Source organism: Ceratotherium simum, chromosome 22, assembly GCF_057802395.1.
Source record: "Ceratotherium simum simum isolate JZ-2026a chromosome 22, ASM5780239v1, whole genome shotgun sequence".
In the NCBI taxonomy this organism is placed as follows: Eukaryota; Metazoa; Chordata; class Mammalia; order Perissodactyla; family Rhinocerotidae; genus Ceratotherium; species Ceratotherium simum.
This window is the reverse complement of record NC_141921.1, coordinates 45,771,712-45,794,115: the sequence shown is the minus strand read 5'-3', so window position 1 is coordinate 45,794,115 and position 22,404 is coordinate 45,771,712. Positions and strand designations below refer to the sequence as shown.

At 47.3% G+C, this 22,404-nt stretch overlaps 1 protein-coding gene across 1 annotated transcript in view; it reads left to right on the top strand.

Annotated features, from left to right (window-relative positions):
- The window catches only part of CAMTA1 (calmodulin binding transcription activator 1), an 868,791-nt gene that overhangs the window by 274,468 nt on the left and 571,919 nt on the right, over positions 1 to 22,404 (top strand). The window contains exon 4 of the mRNA XM_087446886.1: positions 9,668 to 9,735. Within this exon, the coding sequence (XP_087303012.1) occupies positions 9,668 to 9,735 (68 nt within the window). The remainder of the gene's footprint in view (positions 1 to 9,667; positions 9,736 to 22,404) is intronic.

Below are 22,404 nucleotides of genomic sequence, written 5' to 3'. Positions count from 1 at the left end.
ACCAGAAGGGACGTGTCTTCTTGCTACTATCATCTTGCAGGGTCACTTCATTGCTCTCTATTGACAAAGCTTAACATTCTGCCAAGCTTGCACAGGAGAAATGTTTAAAAGGCCCAGCTTCAGTGTCACAAAGCAAGACAAATAAGGATAAAATTGGAGTAAGAGATAATAAATTGACAACTGGCACAATATTAGGACAGTCTTGGGTCTAGATTAACCAGCAAATATTATTGTATGAAGGGGCAACGAGTGTTCTGGTTAACATATCTCTCTTCTAAAATCTGTTGCTCTAAATGTCTTTGTGGATAACCTATAAGGTTCATGATCTTACAATCCACTCAGCTTTCAATGCCAGAAATACCAGACTGGGAACCCCAAAGTCATGTGCCTACAAGGTCCAAGCACGTGTTGTGAGTGAAGAAAGCCAGCCAGATGGGGATGGTGGCCAAAAGAGGCTGTGCTCCTCAGCTCCAACCAGTGGATGTTCTGCAGGAGTGTGGGCCCAGAGTTGCCAGACCTTCTTATTTTTTAAGAGAAACTGGAAGTTTCCATCTCCCAATCTTTAAATATTGACAAATAAACCGAATAGGAACAAATACTGTGTGCACCAAGCAAGCACATCTTTGGGTAGATTCAGCCCCTCGGCTTCCTTTGCTTTGGAGGTGTCCTCACTCCTCACTCTCCCTCATTTTCTACAGCCAATTGGTTTTCAAGCCCCATTTCTTTCACTTAGGAAAAAATTCAACTTTGTTCCACTTTTCCCATTCCTACTGTCATAGTTCAGGATCTCGTCCTCTCTTTCCTGCGCTGTAATCATAGCCCCTGGTCAGTAGTGCCCTCTCTGCCATGGCACCATCAAAGCCGTGTTTCTAAAGCACAACTCTTTCTGTGTCTCCCCTCTGCTTAAAAGCTTTCCGTGACTCCCCTGGCTCTTGTGGATAGAACTTCATTCACCTGGCATTTTAATTCCTCCACAGTTTAGTGCCTCCCTACCCTTTCCAGTGTTGGGTTCTTGCGTTCCCCCTGCCCCGTAGGCTCGAGTTACTTCATATCACTCAAAGATCCCCCAGTACATTTGCTTTTCCTGCTGTCCTGCCTTTGCATAGACTGTTTCCTTTCCCTAATGCCTTTACCATTTGTCAGCCTGGTGACCTCCTACTCATTCTTCAAGACCCAGTTTAAATGTTAGCTCCTTGGAGAAACCTTCGCTTCTCTTCTCAGCACGAACACATTATTTGTGCTGCTGATTTAGCACTCGTTGTCTGTTTTGCAGTTGACACAATAGCCCTGGATCCTGCATCCCCGTCTGTCTTCCCAGGACCATTACTCACATGTCTTTGTATCATTAGGGCCTTGCATAGTGCCTGGCATATAGGCCAGGCTATAGGTGCTCGATGATGCATCGAATGATTGAACCAATGAGTGGATAATGAAATGAATGAAAGATTGAATGAATTCCTTCTTCATTGAATCTTTCTCTGATTGTTTTTATTATGGCTCATTGTTTCTGCTCTGATTGGCACTTTGATGGTCATAAGAATGCTTTACCACGTCGAAATAACAGACAGCCAACTGGGCCAGGCTTTATTTCACAAGTCTGGGCTGTTAGGAATACATTCTGAATTGCTACTGACCATTTTGTAGAAAGTCCTCCAGATACCCTTGGATCCCTGAGATCCTAATCACTACACCCTCATAAATTGTTAGAGTAGAGCTATGCTACCCCTTATATAAATAAAAAAATATAAACCATTATTCTATATGCTAGCTGTTTATAACAAAAGCTGGTCATTTTGAAAGCATGATTTGGGTTGTTGGTTTTGACCTGTGGATGGGGACCCAGAACATCCTGTAGAAGGTGTTGGCTTGCCTGGCTGGGCACTTGGGAGGAACATCAGTGAATGGGGACCCCTGGTTGGAATATTTATTATGGAGGAGGAAACCCACCATCTTTATGCATGGGGTGCCCTGGAGAGAGCAGGTGAGAGATGCCACTGGGACGGGGAGTATGGAATGGCTATTTATTTATTTAAATTAAGGCCAATTATTTTTTGTAAAGTACAGTGAGTGAGTAGTGGGTTCTGGGAAAATTGCTTCCACTGTAAACCTGTTGGTTAGAAGTCATTAGTATGACATTCACACATCTATAATAAAGTACATAACACAGAGATCTGGCACCATTGAAATACCCAGAGGACATTAAGTATGAGTCTTAAAACCAAGAGTATTGGAAACAAGATATTTTTACTTCTCGTTTGGGAGTAATATAATTGCATTTTGTGGCTCTAGCAGATGCTGGGGCCAGCTGCTAGGAGAGCCTTGGCTTTTTTTTCCCCCTCAGCTTTGGTCCTTTACAGATAAAACCCTTGTGCAGAAATCTCATAAAAAACAAACTTTTAAAAATTATCCCTTGGTTGCAAGATCCATTTTTGTGTGTGCAAAGTATTTGAGATTATTTAGACCACAGATATTTTTATTACTTAGCCTCAGGAGAATAAAAAACAAAAAATATCTATATCTATTTGGTTGTTGTTTTTGTTTGTTTGTTATTTAATTTGTCCCAATGAGCACTAAAGGCCCCTCGAGACTGACCCTTCTCTCTCCCTGACATTGAACCCATGTCTTGAAGACAGATCGAGGATGGACTGTCGCAGGGAGAGCCAACTGAAGACCTGGGAGGGACTCTTGTCCTTTTTCTGAGGGCTGCTCCAGGGGAAACTGTTGACGGGGAAGCCAATTTCTCTGGGTTGGACTATTCTACGGGGGTGTCTGCAGTGGGTCGCTCCTCCTCAGAGGGAATGGAGGAGACAGCAAGCTTGGGCTGAGAGATTGAGGTGAAGTCACTTCTCTCTGAGAATCCCATATCCCCTCCCAAACAGATGCAGCTTCCCCCACACCAGAGGCAGGACCCGGGGTCCTCTCCTCTGAGGTGGCCCAAAGGGACAGTGAGCCCCACTCTCAGAGGAGGTGTTGGCTGCGGCAGCATCTTCATTCACACGCTGGGCTCCATGTCAGCCTCATGGATGCAGAGGGCTTGGCTGCAGAAGGCACATTGGTTTTTGCAGGTTCCTGTGATATCTATATCTAGAGCTGCACTGTCTAATACGGCAGCCACATGTGACCGCTGACTGAAACACAGCTGCTCTGAATCGAGATGGACTGTAAGTGGAAAATATGCACTGGAATTTGAAAACTTAGTACGAAAAAGAATGTGAAATAGTTCATGACTACTTTCTTTAAATTAGTGAAATCATAATATTTTGGATATATTGGGTTAAAATATAAAATATATTAACAAAATATATGAATGAAATTAATTTTTCCTGTTGCTTTTTAAAAAATGTAGCTTCTAGAAATTTTAAAATCACACCCGTGGCTCGCATTTGTGGCTCACGCTATATTTCTATTGGACAGTGCTGCTGTGGTGCTGATGGACTGGCAGGCGCTGCCTTTCTGAATGTGGAGTGCGTAGCATTTCTGCAGAGCCTCTGCACGCAGGGCATTCATGGCAACTGCACCTTTATCTGTCCATCCCCACAACCCCCACCTTGTAGCAAGAGTGGGCTCAGATGTGGGCTCTTCCTGTTTGCATCCTTTAGAGGGGAACTTTGCATTCTTTCATTCAACCTCTACCGTGTCAACCGTTGTCTTTGGATGCAAGAACCAATCCGGGCTCTGCAGTGATGTAGGAACTGAGACTCAGATCCTCCCTGGACCCTGCAAAACTAGATAGGGAGAACCACCATGCACATAAACACTAGCAACAGAAGGCACTGTGTGCTAGGAGTCCAGGAATGGTGCAACCATTGCTGAGAAGGTGCCAGAAGCTGGAGTTCACTGTGGAGTGAGAAGCAGGGAAGACTCGCTGGAGGAGGTGGGCTATGAACAGGGCCTGGCCCATTACATGGGCAGTATTGGTGAACGGGGGCTGAGGTGGGAAGAGGCGAGGAGATCCAGGTTGACACAATGCGTTCTCACCTCCGAGTTCTGGGGCCAGCCTCCGTGGATGACCCTGAGCCTCCTCCCCAACAGCAGGCTCACCGCCAAGATGGACTTGACAGTCCTCCATCAGACCCCATCAGCCTGGGGGTGGTCAAGCCCAGCCCCACCTCGCAATTGGATGGTGAGCAATCAGCGTGACTTTGGATGGTGGAGATGCACGATGAACAGTTTGTGATAAGGCAATGATGCTAAGTGCAGGGCTGTGCTGCCCCCTGGTCTTGCCCACTCTGGTCTTCTTGATGGGGCTTGGTCAGTGCCTTGGGGAGGGGCCCACCCGCCTCCCTGGTCTGCAGGGACCAAACCTGATGCCAACCAGATACAAAGGGCCTGTGAGATTCTACTCCAGTCTGTTCCCTGAGCCCCTGCCACACACAGACATCATACCTTGGCAGCAGTTTTTCTGTTTGAACATCTAAAGGACAAACTAAACATTTAAAATCTGCAAGCTGGACACTCTTTGCTTTGGAGCCTGCGGTGAATTCCTTCATCTTGACAGTCTAGTCATTCTTCTCAGCACTGGTGCAGTATTTAGGATCCAGGAAGAGAAAGATACTCAGGGAGCCAGGGAGCTGGAGGAGGCTGTGGGCATGCGGACATGGCCTGTGGGGTGCAGGGTCAACTTTGTAGGCAGGGAAGACTGACATTTTCTTTATCCCAATGCCACACCTAGCTGGATGTCTACACTCTCTTTTTGTTCTTTTTTATTGTGGTGAAATACACATAACACAAAAGTTACCATTAGTGGCATTTAGTATATTCTCAATGTTGTGTAATCTTCACCACTGTCTAGTTCCAGACATTTCATCACTCCAAAAGGAAACTCCATACCCATTAGCAGTCACTCTGCATTCTCCTTTTCGTCCAGCCCCTGGCCACCACCAGTCTCCTTTCTGTCTCTATGGATTTGTCTATTCTGGACATTTCATATCAATCAAATCATACGATACCAGCCTTTTGCGTCTGGCTTCTTTCACTCAGGATGTTTTCAGGGTTCATCCATGTTGTAGTGTGTATCAGAACTTCATTCCTTTTTATGGCTTAATAACCTACTATCGTGTGGCTAGACCACGTTTTGTTTATCCATCTCTCTGTTGACGGACACTTGGGGTGCTTCCACCTTTTGGCGATCATGAATAATTCTGCTGTGAACATTTGAGTACACGATTTTGTTTGAGTCCCTGTTTTCACTTTTTTGGGGAATGCTCTTTTCTTATTTGAACATCTTATGAATTTCCTGGGCTGGAGTTGAGTCTGAAAGGCAACAAGTAAGTGGGGAGAGATCATGATGCACGGGGAGTCAGGAGCCCTGGGGCCCAGCTTGGCCCAGCCACAGACATGCTGACCTTGAGCAAGTCCCTTCTGCTCTTTGGGCTTCAGTTTTCTGCTCTGTGAAAATGAGATGGACTGGGCGTGTGTTTCCATCTCCACCTTCCTCAGAGCCCTAGGTTGGTGGAGCTTCAGGGAAAGAGTGGGGAGGCCAGACAGTTGGCCTGAAGAGCCTTCTTTTCAAAACGTCTTTCCCTCTTCAGCTAGAGCATCTCTCTTTTTGTCTGTTGTTTTTGTCTGCCTCGTAAGACATTTTAAGCAAACGGTTCCTGGATATAAGGAATTTTCTCTATCACTGAAGTAGATGATCCTATGAATCATACAAGGGTTTTGGGGTAGAAATGAGCTTGATCCTGCTGGAAGGAGAGCATCCCACTGGAGGATGCTCAGTCTGGCTCCTCCTGGTCCCCTGAAGAGAGGTGGGGCAATGAAGTGACTCTAGGTCAGTGGGGAGCAGGAAGCTGTTAGCCCCTGTTGGGGAAAGCATGACTCTCCACATGCAGGTTTTCCTTTTCTCCATCTGAGCACATCATGGCTGTTCTTTAAGAAATTTAGAACAGTAGTGGAGAGGGTGGGCTCTGGAACTATTCTGCATGGGCTTGGGTTCTGGTTCTACAGAGACTAGCCATGTGACCTTGGGCAAGCTGCTTAGCTTCTCTGTGCCTCAGTTTCCCCACCTGTAAAATGGGCATGGTTCTTACGTCATAGTTTGTTATTAAGATTAAGTGAGATTGTCTTAAAGTCCTGAAGCAGGACTGGCCTTAGACATCACTCCACCAGTGTTAGCCTTTGTGATGGTTATGATGACCCAGGTGATGAAGTCCCTCTTCCCCTCAGATCACTTCCCTTCCTAGCCCAGCTGACTCTCCTTACTCTGAATTTCGTCAGTAGTTCTTACTTTGCTCTATACTATTTGGAATCTGTTATTCTGTGTGGTTCTTTGGCATGTGCACATCCATCTCCCCAACCAGTTCCAAAGCATTGGGAAGGCAGAGTCCGACCCATGGTCTACCCATCTGATGACGAGGTGGGCCAAGACCTAGATAAGAGAAGTTGGCTGGGCAGACTGGGCACCATGGGTCTGGGAGCAGACAGGTGACCAGACATGCCCAGTCCGGCTGGAGCCAGGCAGCAACATGGTGACATTCCCTGGTGGTCGAGTCCAGCTCCAGGGCCCAGCCAACTGGTAGTAGCCTGGGTCTGGGGATTCAGTTTCCTTTGCTCAGAAGGGCTGCTCTTGAGTGTGATAGGTGCTCCACCAAGGGGGCTCTGTGTGGGAGGTGTCCTTGTTACCTTGGGGGTGGAGGAGGGAGTGGCCAGTGCTCAAAGGTGGTTCATAAATCAGTGTGATTCCCTAGGGCCTCTGCTTGCTTGCATAGCAGCTCATTAGACCTGAGATGACCCGCTGGGTCAGCTACAGAGTTGACAGGACAGTTGACCCTGTAATAGTGCTTACACTGCACTATTACATTGACTTGTCTCCATCCCCTACTCGACTGTGAACTCTTTGAGGGGAGGCTTCCTAGTGGTCTTGTTCACTGACTGGCACATAGCAGGTGCTCCATAAATGTTTGTGGAGTCAATATGGAATGCAATAAGTGGTCCAGGAAGTTTTTCTCTTTGAAGGACAGTTAGCACTAGGGGGGCCTGCCAAGTTAGGGTGAGTGTTGGCTGATGATGTTCATGAAGGTTTTCTTTGGGTGTCTGGGGCTTTGGAACACTGTGATAAATGTAGAAGTGGCAGGCATGCACTGTGGCCCCATCCTTCTGGGCCAGAAGGCGTCACTTAGCTCTCAGCATGATCCTGGGCAAGGGCATTCCAGTTGGCACAGACTATTCCTCTGGATACCAAGTCTCCTAAAATTCAGGTAGATGAGCTGATACATATAATAAGTGGCTCAGTTTATCCACTTACTGCCTCCAGCTACTGTCTGCTCTCAGTGTTTTGTGAAACTAAATGGGCATCAATAGATAAATGGAAGGATTGACTCCAACTAATTCTCAACGGTCATTGTGATGTTACCATTCATTGTCTGCAAGCGTGGGCATAGGGATAGAAAGTGCTGGCAGCTTCTGACGTGGACCATTTTGGTACCTGCTACCTCATCAGGGGCCTCTAGACAGGTGGCTCACACCATATAGACCTTACAATGACAATAATGGCCACTATGGTTGTGGGCCATTGCTATATGCCACTCAGTGTGTTAACAATTGTTGCTTCTTACAACTGCCCCATGAGGTGGTGTTGTGTCAGGTTCATAAGAAAGTGAGGTGTAGACAGGTTAAGTAATGTGCTGAAGACCACGCAGCTAATAAGTGGCAGAGCTGGCCCCCAAGCCAGGTCTGTTTGCTTCCAAAGCGTGTACTCTTAACTGTGATGCAATACCACCTTCCTCCAGTGACTTAGAGCTAATTAAATCATTGGTAAGGGCTTATCTAGGAACTGCTGCATCTTGCTGCTTTTAAGCTCTTGCTTCAACTATCTTCAGTAGTAAACATATACAAACACACACACACTCAGAACACACAAACACACAGACACACATACCCAGTTATAAATGCACATTCATTTCTACAGTGCCCGCTCTCCTGCCTTCTTGCCCTCCCATCCATCCATCCATCTAACAAACATTTATCAGGTGCTTCCTGGGTGCCCCAGGACACAGATGGGGATACATCAGTGATGGCATGTTCCTTGCCCTTGAGGAGCTTATGGTCCAGTGGGGATGATATCCAAGTAAACAAGCAATTAGAACACAGAATGATAAGTCCTATGCACCGGAGGAAGGTGCCGGGTGCCATGGGAGTACATAGGATGGGCAACTAACCTTGTCATGCATAGCTAGAAGGGCTAGCCAAAGGAGGTGAGGCATGAGGGAAAGCATTTTCTAAGGAGACAAAATAGACTATGAAAAGGCTCAGGGATGAGCAAGAACAATGTTCTGTTTGATCAGCTTCTTATTTTACAATTTCTTTAGCTGCCATCAATGATAGAAACCTGCACAATGAGGCAACTTTATTTTTGCCATAGCTTTCTGCTTCCCAGGTTCTTGGTGAAAGGTCCAGGCTTCTGGACAGAAGTCACTTGGGCTCTGGGTTACAGGTCACTGGCTCCCTCGGGTCGTGGCCAGTTTCCATGGTTATGTGAGACCCTGATCTCCCCCTGGGTCTGTGGCCTTCATAGTGTGTGGCACGGGTGGTGGTTTCTACTTTCACCTGCTCTGCTTACCTGGTTTTGGTGATAGTCTCTTCTTTTTCCTCAAGGCCAAGGTTAGCGCCTCTGGTCACCGGTGTCAAGTCCGTCATGTCCAAACCCAGAGGAGGCTATTGCAGAGGAAGGCTGCGAGCCTCTGGGCGGTGGGCTGCTCCATCACAAGTAGCCCTGGAGGAACCCTGGCTGCAGAGAGAGTTGAGACGGAAGCCTCTTCTCTGCATTTTTCTGATAGTCGAGGGCAGCAGCTCCATGCTGTATCATCACCAAGATCAAGGAAAATGTGTGCTAGTCCAACCTTAATTTAACTTACAATCCCTGCCAATTTCATGTTAGCAGATCAGTTTGGAGCTGGAAGTAATGGGCCATATCATGCCTCAGAGCTGGAGCAATGACTTATGTTGATGTCACCCACTGGCTTTTTATGGAAATTATTAATAAATCAGTAATTCTATCTGCAGTGATGTTGTTGTGTTTATAAATATTTAATTTACCTTCAGGTGCCCACATTTTCTCCATCTTTGCCTTAAACTCTGCTGACATTGCTCTTCTTTCTGAAGCACCGCTCAATAGATTAAGTTATCAGTAGTGGGAAAGGTTAACTTCTCTCTCTCTCTCTGGAATATGGCTTTATCTTTTCTTTTCTTTTTAATCTTTGTGTGATTTGGCTCAAGGGGTTGGGAATCAAGCTGAGAGAATGCAACGTCTCTTGTGACAATGAGGAAAGATTAGTCCAGCTTCAGAAGAAGACAGACTAAACTTCCCAATTATGACCTTGCATGAGTGGAGACCTGTTGTTGGCATGTGTTTTTCCCTCCTTCAAATTAATGACATTTAGAATCTGAAATGGTGTCTGATGTTTTCTTCCCACAGAGAAATATTTTTGTCCTTGCCACTGACCCATCTTTTGAAACCTATGCTTTGATTATTATTGTATGACAGGTTGAATGGAAAAGACTTAAAAAAATAAAAATAGAAAGAGAGTCCAAGTCGAGTGTTTTTCCAGCAGAGATGAGGTTCCAGCCTCGCAAAGGAGAACAGCAGCTGGGAAACAACAAAAACTTTCTTACTTCTCAGGATCCAACGTGAGCTAATTGTTGTTATTATCTTTTTATTCTTCTGTTTCAGGAAATTGCCGCTTATTTAATAACATTTGAGAAACACGAAGAATGGCTAACCACATCCCCTAAGACAAGGTAATGTCCCAGATCTTGCAGTTTTTCAAATATGTACAGTGAATGGATTGATTTTCATTGATCACCTGATTTGACCAGTCAATTCATGAGCAAGTTGAAAATGCCGTGTTGTGCTTGATAGCTTGTGACATTGAGGTCTCATTAATTCACCTAAGACCGTGGGAGTGAATGCAATCAGCTGGCTTAAAAACAGCACAGCTGCCGTCATGCAAGTTGGAACTCTTAACCTGATGGCTTAACGCTGGATCCTTCAGCCCGGTGCTTTGATAGTCTTGGCAGGCAGGAATGTCAGGGGGAGTTTATTTTGGGAAAGTGCCCACCTGCCACCAGTGTTCTCTAGAAACTTACTTTTTAAAAGGGAAACTACCTTAACTGTCCACTTTCATCTCAATGTGTTTTACAAACTGAAAGTCAAGTTGTTCTTGATGGTAGTAAGAAGATCTCCTACAACAGAAACAATGGCTAAGTTTGCAGTTTATTATGCAGTAAATGTCCTTGAACCCAGCAGCTGCCACAAACACTGAACTTCTCCCACCACTTGGGAATAGAGGGAATTGATGAAGATTCAGCCGACTTGTGTTCCGCCAATGCGAGTGATATCATTTTGTGAAGAATGGTGAAGTTGGGATTTAGGGTCTATTTTAAAGCAGCCTTTTCTTTCCTCCCCATCTCTCAGTTTTTATTTTTGGTATGTTACCTTATAGAGCTTCGGAAATATGTGGCCACTCTCTTCCAATTGCCACAACTTTTCTATTAGCAGTGACAGGGCCCAGTGTTTATTAGCTTGAGGAGTGTTACCCGGAATGTGGCTTCCAGGATGACTGGGCTGTGTGTTTGAATTTACAAGGTGGAATGCCCAATCTGTTTCCTTGTGGACAGAAGCACCAAATTCTCCAGGTTTGTTAACTGGGACCAGGGAAAGGGGCAGGGATGTGTCCTCTTCCCCCTGGGCCATCAGCTTGACCTGTTCATGCTTTCTGAGCCATGGAGGAAAGAGGATCTTATCCTTTAGAATGTTTACTCATTCTAGAAGGTACTTTAAAATATTACTTCATTAGGCTTAGGTTTTTACTGCTTAGTGTCTTTTAGATGAGGGCAAAAATTTCCATTTTGGAGGAGGTCAGAGGATGCTAAGGAAAGAGAGATTAGTTGCTGAGATTCACACCCCCCAGGTGGGGCTAGAGGTTGGCTCTGATTCATTTACCTTTCAGCCCGAATCCCTCTGCAGGTGTCCTCAACTCCTCAGCCTTCTGGGGCCACAACTTCCTTTTTTATAAAATCAAAGGGCTCATATCAGTCAGCTTTTGCTAGGACAATGCTATGAAGAAACAACCTTCAAACTAAGTGACTTGTAACAACACATTTTTATTTCCTGCACACGTGTCTGTAGGTTGGCTGTGGCCTTGGGTCAGGTTCAGGGCCACTCGACGTGTCTTTTTGTTCTAGGACTTAGGCTGAGGAAGCCCCCACTCTCTGGGACATCTGGTTCTCACGGAGGATGGCAGAGACTTAAAAGCCCAAGGCCATCCATGCAGGCACAATGAAAACCCCACTGGATGTGGCATCATATGTCACTCCCGTTCACAAATCCATTAGCCAAAGCAATTCCCGTGGCCAAGTCCAATAAGAATGGGGCCAGGAAGGACTTTCTTCCGTAGAGTGGGGGCGGTGGGGGGGAGTGGAGAGTGAATGGTGACACAATCTGCTATTTGGTGAGCAGAGCCATATCCCGAACCACGGAAGGCCTGGCACACTCATCTCTCCTTTCTTCTGGGAGTGTCTTCTTCCAGGGCAGTGACTCCCAAACTTGAGTGGTCATCAGAATCAGCTGGAAGCCTTGTTCAAATACAGATGCTGGACCCCCCCACCCTGCCCCGAGATTTTCTGATTCAGTACGTCTGGTGTGGGGCCTGAGCATCTGTTATTTCTAACAAGTTCCCAGGTGACAGGATGCAGCTGGTCTGGGACCTCACTTTGAGAACTGCTGCCCTAGTTTCTTGTGGGGAAGGAATTCTGTCTGATTTCTGCCTCTGCACTACTTCCTGACTTCCAACAGCGGCTCTCATCTCAAGCAGCCTCCAGCCTCTCTATACACCCGTCACTCCTCGGTGAAACACTCCTTGAATCTAAGTGGAAGGAAAGAGCTTCTCTGTAGCCAGAGAGTGAGATTCTCTGGAACACGTCCCAGGCCAGACATCTGATTTCAGATATGCAGGCATGTGCCCTGCTTCCGCCGTCTCCCACTGCAAACAGGAGAACATTTCAAGGCGGGGATTTTGCCCTGTGTTTCAGCCTTTGGGTTTTGGATTTCAATTGAGAAGTGAATGTCACTCATGGTTATGCCCGACTCACTTGACTTTTTGGAGTATAAAGAGCCAAGAGACGTCCCATCCCAAGGCACAACGGGCGTGCATGGCAGAAGAGAAGGAATGTGGGTTTCAGATATTGACAGATTCGGGTCTGAGCCCTAGCTCTGTCCCTCAATAGCTTTGTGACTTTACGAAAGTCATTTTAGCCATTTTAAAACCTCTACTTTTCCTTGTTCATGTATGAAATTGAGTTGATGTTGATCCTGTGCTCACTGGGTCGTTATGAGGATTGGATGAGATAATATTTGTGACCTTGCTGTGCACGCCGTGAGAGTCTGTGCTGATGCATCGGGATGTCCCCACTCCTCTTGTCTTCGAGGGGCAGTCCCTGGGCCTGCTGGAGGCTCCGACTTCAGGCAGCATCTGCCGGAATGTCTCTTTGGAAGGCTTTGGAAGGATGAATTTCTTTCCTAAAGGCAGACGGTGAACACAGAATGCTTCCCGTTAGTATTAAAATATCCACTCCATGTTTACACTTGAAAGCTTCTTGTCCCAGGAGGAGGAAAAGTTGCTGTGGTTGTTCAAGGACCTTCCTAAATTAGTTGTTGAGTTGAGTTTGGATCCCCCCCTCCCTTCTCTAGTATTGAAATTAATTGGTGCAGTTAACTGCTGAGTTCATACAAACCGGCCTCCTGGTATTAAGGAATTAATGACACCAATACTCTGCTGAATGAGAAGGCAATACAGCTTCTGTTTGCCACTGCCGCCACCGCCACTGCTAATTTCATTTTAGAAAATTAATAAAAATGAATTGCACCACTGACATTTATAGAGTTTCCTAATAAAATGATACATTGTTTGTGCGGAGGAATCCCTATTAAATTAATTGTTGTAATCAGTTCACATATAGATGTTGGTATAGGAGCTGCAGAGGGACCCACTCCTTGTCTCCGTGGCTTGCTGATGGCTGGGGGTTATAAATATAGCCCTTGCTCAGATACTGCCCTAATTACAGGGAAGGTCCCAGGAGCCCCGCTCACCTGTTTAATAATGAGCTGTGCTACAAGAAGGCTCCCAGGGTTGGGGGCCTTGGGGGTGGCAGCGGGTGAATGCTGAATGTTCAAACGGCCCATATTGTATTATCAGCAACTGGGACCTTCTGGAAATGGGAGTTTGAAAAATCACCCTTCAGGATGTCTTTATTTGGCACTTGCTGTGTGCTCAGCACTATAATAATACGATTTGGAGACCCCAGGGAACTCCACACTCCCCACCCCACCAGGTGAATTTAGAATCTCCGAATTAAGAGCTTCCTCCCTCTGTCTAGAATGTTCTTCCACCTCATCCTTCCAGCCATGTTTCGGGTGTCCCTTTCTCTGTGAGGTCTTCCCTGAACACACGATTTAAAATCGTGCCCCTCCCATCCAGCCAGACCTCCTTTCCTCTTTCCCTGTTTTATGATTCCTCAGATGGTGATAAATCTTACACACGGTGTATTTCACCTGTTTGTTTCTTTCATTTATCTCGTCATTATCTGACCTCCGCTCTCCCAAAATGAAGTACACGAGGAGAAGGATTTTTGGTCCAGCTTGGGCACGGGGTGTTCCAGTGCCTAAGACTGTGCTGGGGTACTCAGAAAATCTTTGTGAAGTGAATGAGAGTGAGGTAGAAAACGTGAGTCTGAGTGTTGTGAAGGAAGAGACCTGGGTTTACCCTATTTTATTTTTGTCTTGTGTATCTCTCCCCAGGACCAGCTAACTGACCTAGTACTGGGCTCTGGAGCACTCCCGTGGGCCGGGCACTGTGCCTTTAAATCCTTTCAACAGCTCTGCCAGGCAGCGAGATGCAGAGAGGGTACAGGATCAGTCCAAGGGCGCACAGCAAGTGTTCGAACTGGAATTTGAGGCCAGGATTATCCTAGTACAAAGCCCACAGTCTTAGCTTTTATGCTATTCCTCCACTGCACACAGTGGGTGTGGTGATTCCGAGGGGGCCCAATAAATAGCGCCACACTATTCCTTTCCACTTCCCATCTCCATGACTTCTGGACCACCAGGGAGACCCAGGTGCCAGGCAAAGCCTCCTTTTGTTGGCAAGCGTGGCTCAGGTGTGTCAGTAGGTGGGTTCCTGTGCTGCCTTCCTGAATTGGATTCAGCCCCCCAGTTTCAAGCAGTGCGGGAGAACTGCACACTCCCCTGTAGGGCAGAGAGCAGCGCCGAGCAGGGCACAGGCAAGTGGACTGCAAAACTTAGCAATCCGTAATTTATTTCTCCTCCTCTGGGAAATGTGCAACCTTCCCTGGAAGCCAGGGACATGCAAAGCTCAAGATGGAATTGAAAGCACTTTCTTCCCAGGAATCCTATGTATACAGCTTAGAAGGAGGCTGAAAAATGCTATTAATTATCTAATTAATTAATTAGATTTATATAGATAGCACCTTAACACTGAAGCACTAAAGGTCTAGTAATAGAATTTTCCTATAATGAACACTAAATGCTTCTTGGTCAATAAGCAGTAGAACAGCCAAGTAGAGGCAGGGGTCTGGAAGGAAAGGAGAAAAAAGTGAGACCTGAGTTTCCAGAAGACCCACGTGACTCTGCGAGAGACCCCGCCCTCCCTCTCCTGGCTCTCTGGACCCCAGCGGTCCAGTGCCTCTTCTGCCTGGACCTTTCCCACCCCGACACCAAGTCTTGGGTCCTCTGTTCCTTCCTACCATATTCTCCCTCCCAGGACTCCAGGAACTCTAGGGTCTGATAGTCACTCTCTGTGGACCATTCCCCGAGTCTGTCTCTCTCTCGGCACCCGGATGTCCTATCATTATCTCAAACCCGCCATCTCTCCTCTGCGTCCTTCCCTGTCTCCCGCTGTTTCCATCCTCTGACTTCCCTGGTTCTCAGAAGAGCCACCTCATTTTTAAAGACACCAAAGCTCACACCTGGTTGTCCTTCATGGCTCCTCTTTCCCTTTTGTCCCCTTAGTGGATTAGTCACTGGTTCTGCCAGTGTTTCAAACTGTAATTCCCATCCTTACTTTCCTGTGTTTCCCGCCCGGGGTTCGGCCCTTACCGCCACGTCGGGCTCGGACTATTGAAACAGCTCCTACTGTGCTGCCCTCTGCAGCTGGACTCCTTCCGCCACGCTGGTTTCCCTAGAATACTCCTTTTGTTACATCATTGTTCTGCTTGAAAACCTGAGAGACTTCCTATGAGATAAAGTCCAAACTCTAGTGCCGTAGTCAAGGTCCTTATTCTGCCTCAACCGACCTTTTTCACTATTTTTTTTTTTTGAGTCACCACCTCAGAGTACCTGCGAGAGTTGGGGGCTGCTTACCACCTCCCAACACACCTCACATGTCCCCTCCTGTTGCCTTCCCTGTGGCCGTTGACCGCTGCTCGCTCTGCGCATGCCCCAAGTCCAGCCCAATCCGCACGTCCTGCGGGTCCTCCCTCTTTCTGGCAGCCCTTCCCGAACACGTGGACTCTTTGCTGTCAACCTCTGCAGGCCACATTCGTTTTATCGCCAATCATGACAATGTAGCTTCCATAAGTACGTAAGGCTCGCCTCCTCACTGAGATGGGGGGGCTCCCCAAGGGCAGGGTCATGCTGTCTCTTTTGTCTCTGGAAGGCTTGTGTATAGAGGAGCCGGAGCTTCCACCGGGGCGCGGGGGCAGTGCCAGGACTTGCGGTGGATTGGCAGGTTTGCAGGGCACAGACCACTAGAGAGGGCCAGGGGTGGTGCCAGTGTGTGAGTAGAGGGCTTCACCTAGAAACTGACCTGATCAGGCTCCAGGCTGGTCTCTGTGCAGTTGGTGCTGCTTTTGCCAGCCCCTCTGTAACTGGCACATGGGAGTGACCTGTTGGCCACCCCTGGGGCGTCTGCTCCTTGGGACAGTTAACAGGACTTTTCTAAGGAAGCCCCTATTCCTGGGAAGGCTGCTGGAGGGACCAGAATAGAATTAAAAAAAGTCATGTGGAGTTCCCATTTGGGATCTGATGATTAGAAAGTTCCCAGAACTAAAAAAGAATGAAGTTCTGACAGGTGCTACAATGTAGATGAACCTTGAGGACACTATGCTAAGTGGAATAAGCCAGTCACAAGACGACAAATACTGTATGATTCCACTTCTATGAGGTACCGAGAGGAGTCAAATTCAGAGAGTCTGAGAGTAGAATAGAGGGTGCTAGGGGCTGGCGGGAGGGAGCATGGGAGTTAGTGTTTAATAAGGACAGAGTTTCAGTTTGGGGAAGATGAAAATGTTCTGGAAATGGATGGTGGTGATGGTTGCACAACAATGTCAATGTACCTAATGCCACTGAATGATACACTGAAAAATGGTTAAAATGGTAAATTTTATGTTACATATATTTTACAACAACTAAATAAAAGATTCCTAGAGCTGCTTCTGTAGCTCTTTCTGTGTCCAGTTGGGCAGAGTTGGGGGTTGGCGATTGGTCCACTGTGTGTGTGTGTGTGTGTGTGTGTGTATGTGTGTAGAGGTTGCTGTTGGGGGACAGAGTTTGGGAGGGCAGCCTTATACCTAGATCATTTCAGGGCCTCTGTTCTTTGAAACTGCAAAAGAAAAAATAAACTAGGTCAGCAATCATTTCAATGTGGTGACCTTTGCATTATGCTGAATTGGGGACCTGCTATCAAATTAACATAATGATGTGTCATGTTACATCCATTTCAGCATTTGCCTAATGTATTGAGCAAATCCTTGATGAAGTCCAAACTATCATCCTTAACCAAAGAGCAAATGTAGCATAAGGGGAGCTCACTGGTGTGGTGTCTGCTCACAAGAAGCCCCAGCTGCCCTGGCTCCCCGGGAAGGCATCTGCCTCGGGGTCTTGCAGTTTGCATATATTTCCAGATGAGGTAGGGAATTAGCTGTGACCTGGATCCTGGTAAAACGTCTGGTGTCTCGACGGTGGTGGGGAAATCCCTAGCCTCCGTATTGAAGTGGGTCTGTCCCAGATTCCAGTTCATTATCCGGAATTACAGGATGCAGAGTGTCGAAGCAGGAGGGGACAGTGGAGGCCACCTCACTGAATCCCCTCAATGCAGGGGAAAGGGGCTAAGGTGGGGGTGCTGGCTGCCTGGGTCCCTGGGACCGTGGGGTGCCTGGGAGCAGACCCAGGCCATCTTTAGGTTTCTAGGCTGCGCAGCCTGTACATGGGAGAGTTTGTTTTTTGCAGTTGGGCAGGGAGAGTTTGTGACACGCATGGAGTTCGTGATCAGAGGACAAGCAAGCCTCCTGTGTCCTCAGCTGATCTCAGTGGCTTGTTGAAATGGCACCACCAGCCGTGCCAGCTTTCATCACGGCTCCTCACTTCTGGGAGCCAGGAGTGCAAGTCCCAGGCCTCCTTCCTGGGAGGAAGCCGAGAAAGGGGAATGGATGTTTGTGTCTCATATCTCCCTGGGTTAGATAGCTGCCAGCTTCTGGCTCCTGCATCCCCTTTCTTTTAATATTTTTATTTTTATAAAAAATATACATACACATAGTCTAAGAAATGAAATGGTCCTAAAAGGCTTGTAAGAAAAAAATAGCAGTCTTCTGCCCTACAGCTCAATCCTATTTCCCAGGAGTGGCCACTTTCAATTCTTTTAGTTCTGATATTTACCTCCAGATTTCTCAATATGTTTATTCTGCTATTTCTTGATTTGTCCATTTTAGATGTTACCCTTTAAATTCCTCTTATGCTAAATGAGGATTTAGTTCTCTCACTCTGCCATCCACTGTTTTCCTTACCTGGGGGAAGGGCTTGTTAACGTAGCCAGCCAGCTTTTGGGTGGGGGATTAGGAGATTCAACACCTCCAGATGCTGATGTCTGGAGATGTCCTCAGGTTCTCCAGAGAAGGATCCTGTCAGTGTGCTGCCTGGTGGTTTGGGCTGGCTTGGCTGCCAGTGGGCTGGGAACCAGGCAGGGAAGGGGCTTGGAATTTCACCGTTAATTAATGAATTCTCCTGGTTTACATCTGAGTTTCCTGCCTCTCCTCTGCTGTCTCCAGGTTTGGAGACTTTCAGGGTCCCTTTCTCCACAGAATAAATGTGTCTCCAGTGGAGGCAGAGGCCAGGTGGTTGCCCAGCTGCTGGGGTGGATGTAAGGCCCTGGGAGGGTCCAATTCATAGTCTTTCCAGGGCTCTGCAGGTGAATTGGCTTGTCCTTCGTGGTGTCTCCTCTAGGGCATGTGGGTTTTAGCTTCTATTCTGCTATGTCAGTTATCAACCCTGTGTCTGCTTTCCATCTCTCTAGAATGTGTTGACATCTCTCACCCCCTCTTGTCTCCGTTCCCCTTCGCTCTGTCCTTGTGGGTTTATACTTGTTTGCATCCCTTTACTATCATTGGATTGGAGGTGCCATGCTCAGTCCTCCGTGTCAACTGGCCCTGTCTTCCTCACTGGCCTCCATGGGAGCTGGCCCGACTGGAAGCTGCTCCCCTTTTCTCGTCCTCTTTCCTCTTCTTCTCATGCTCCCTCTCAGTCTTACTTGCTGTTTCACTCTCTTGCTTTTTTCTTTCTCTCTTTTTTAGTCTGTAGAAAGAAATACCTCACAATGCAGTTTTGAGGTTTCTAAATGCACAACCACTCAGGGCCCAGGAAACCCTGTTGCTGAGCCGTGCACACTCCTTGTGTGCAAGGATGTTGGCCCCAGCCAACTCCACGCCCCCAACACTTGCCTTCTCTGCCTTTTTCACTGCAACACCCTTGGTTCAGAGCCTTTCCTGGTGTCAGCACAAGGGGCGTGGGCTCTTCCTGGGCAGAATTTTGGGGGTTCTGGGTGCTGCTGGGGCCATCCAGTATGCCATGCGTGTCACCTGACAATGGCGCCTTGACACTTGTTATCTCTACATGGCTATGAAGGTGTCTTCCTTGGATTGTACAAAAGTCTCATGGCAGGGTGCTTCTCATCAGGGCACCTGTAAAGCAAGTTGGGGTGCTGGGGCACCCTGACTGGAAACTACTCATCCAGGGTGATGCCTGCTGGCCTCTCAGAGCAGGACAACCTGGCTGTGATGACTTCTCCTGAGAATGAAATAGCTCACTGGCACTGTGCTCACACAAACGGAGAGGAATTTACCTACCCCGTCAGTGTCCATGGACTGTAATCTTGTTTTGTTTCTGCTGCCTACCAGTTTATTCTTAGCATCTGCACTCCCGTCTCCTGGATTTGGAAAATTAGTGTTGTCTGGTATTTCTGTAGTGGGCCCGGACTGGCATCTGTGGTATTTCCTCTGGATCAATTCTGATCTAATAAATCATTGTTCGCTGCAGGGAAGGGGAGCTGCCCGTGTGCCTAGCGGCACTGCAAGGTGGGAAGGTGTGTTCTCGGAATAGATCACGTTTTGCAATTCATAATTTTCTGTATAACGAGTAATTCCCCCATCAGCTGGATATTCTGGGCTGGAGATTCTCCCACTGTTCTCAGTCTGGCTAGGAGGTATTACTGTCTTTGCTATTCTTAGATTTCCCACTGTCCTTTATTATGGGGCTTTTAAAAAAATTCAAAATCAACCAAAAACAAAGGAGGAAAACCTTTCTTGGTTCTCCAGCTCTACAGCATATCCCACTTTCCACGTGAGCTTCTGCTTTGTATAGTGTGTGTTTACACACATACACACGTGCAGATATACAATGCACACATAAGACACACACGTGCACAGACACAAGTGCATATACATGCACATATACACGTACTTACACACATACAGACACACAATGAATAGACATGTACACACATATACAATACACACATGTATACACATGTGCACACAAATCACATATGTACACACAATATACACATACACAGTTATACACATACACATAACATTACAAATACACAACACCCACATACGCACATGCACACACAACACACCCTCTCTCACTACAGTCATTGTTTTCTTTTGTAAGAAAAAACGTTCTTACAAAAAAGGAAGAATTTCTTTCTTTTCATTCAATGATTTAATAAGATGGAAGATTGGAACATTTTGGGTAGAGGAAAATTCCACCTAAAAGAAGAAATAAGTTCTGTGCTGGCTGTCCTGACCTCACTCGGTGGGGAACATACTGCTGATTGAGTCGCCTAGTTTAGGGGGCAGAGGGGAGCCTGAGTCTGAGGCTGGGGCAGCCACGTGTGGGGAGAGAGTCCTGGTGGTGCCAAGGGTGGGAGACTCGCCCAGGTGCTTCCGGGCTGGCTGCTTTGTGATTCCCATGACCGCCCAGAGGAGGTCCGTAGGAATTCAGGACCAGGTTTTGGGGGGAGCTCTTCAGGCCCAGGACCTCTTTGACAGTGGGGGAATTGGATTTGTCTGTAAGAGGGCAGCTGGCACCTGGGCTGAGGGGTCAGGAAAGCAGACCACTGCCAGGTTTAAGGGGAGAGTCGTAGAGAAAGGCAATGAATTAGGGAAAGAATAAACCGTATGTGCAATGGAGGAGTGAAAGCAGACGAGATGCGTTCGCTTCTCCCCAGGAGCACAGCCCGCACCGTGAAATGTGCCATTTCCACAGATTTTCACACACACACAAACCCGCCGCTTTTCTGCCTCCAGTGTCACGGGCTTGTGATAATGAATTCAGTCCACCGACTTTGGGAGATGCTGCCCTTCTGATCTGGGCCTGCGGGAGCTCTGTTTGGGGAAGGGGCGTGTCTTCTTCCATGGGGATACATGTGAGCCCTTTCACTCCTGACCACGTGACACCAAATTTTCCCCTCGTGTCATTGTTGGTCTCTTCCGTTCATCTGTTTATTCAGTGAATACTTTTGATTGCTCACGGTGTACCAGGCGCCGTGATGGGCTTTGGGGATGTGGTAATGAACAAGGCAGATCATTTACAAGAATGGAGATTTTGAAGGGCGCCGCAAGGGACAAGTGCAGTGAGAGGCAGCCCCTTCACTGGGGGGTGGGGGTGGCAGTGATGGTTGAGGTGCCTTCCTGAGGGGCTGAGCTTTGGGCAGAGACCTGAAGAATGAGTGTGAGTGTGCGTGTGTGTGTATGTGGGAACGTGTGTGGGAGCATGTGTGTGTATGCACAAATATGTGAGCGTGAACATGTGTGCATGAGTGTACCTGTATGTGTGAGTGTGCATGTGAATGTGAGCACGTGTGTGCATGCATTAGTATGTGAGTGTGAACATATGTGTGCATGAGTGTGCCTGTATGTAAGTGTGCATGTGTATGTGAATGTGAGCATGTGTGTGCATGTATGAGTATGTGAGTGTGTAAGCATGTGTGTGTGTGAGTGTGTGAGTGTACCTGTGTGGGTGTGAGTGCACGTGTGTGAGTGTTCATGTGTGTGGGATGAGCGGGGCAGAAGGAGAGCACATTACTCCTGGCCGTACTGTAGTGGCCTGTGCAGATCTGAGGCAAGAAGCCATTAGAAGAGTGTGAGACTAGACAGGAAGTCCTTGTGGCCGGAGGTCGTGAGGGTGCAGAGAAGCAGGCAGGGCTTAGGTTAGAGAGAGCCGTGTAGACCAGGCTGAGGACTCAGGGATAATGCTGGATGCAGCAGGAACTCCTGGTGAAGGGTTTGAACAGGGCAGTTAAATGAGTTGATATGGTTAACAACCTCGTCCTGGTTGCCCTGGAGGTGGAGAATGCACTGGAAAGACAAGAATGAAAGGACAGAGAAACCCAGGAGATTCCCATTTTAGTAATGGTAAGATTACTAAAGATTGGTAGGATTACAGAGGCACTGTCTGTCAGAAAGTATCCATGTCCTGTTAGCTGCCATCCTCTAGGAAGACACAGGAGAATCTGACCTTATGAGTTTGGAGAGTCAGAAGAAGTTTCAGTGAGCCAGGCTGCCTGGGACAAATTGGTTGCTCAGCGGCTCAAAGCTCAAAGCTTTGGTCCCCCTTGAAGGTCAGTTGCTGAGCATTTGGCTAGTGTTACACCCCACCTGTCCCTTCCTCCCCTCATGTTCTGTACTCCTGCTTCACTTACTCCCGCCCTCACTTCTGCGTGCTCAATCCCTCTACTTCAAATTGGGGTCTTGACTGAGGTTTTGGGGAAGGAAGTGGTCTCCAGGGGCAAGGGGCTTTGCTGGCTGTGATTGCTTTACATCATGGACCACCTACATGTGAGAAAAATATTGACGACGACAATGATGATGATGATGATGGATGACAGAGAATGCATGGGAGAAATATTCTCTTGAAATAATTGCCAAACTTTGAGTCCTTTTTGGCTGTGGTGCAGAATTCCAAGGTGAGAAAAAAAACCTCTCCCTTCACTTTATGAGTAAGTGGTTTGGTTCTGCTTCTCGTAGAAAAATTCCATCCTTAACCCCATATATTCCGTCGGTGTTTGTCTGGAATTATCCATAGTTACATCATTTCTCTGGTGGTTAATTTCCTTACCC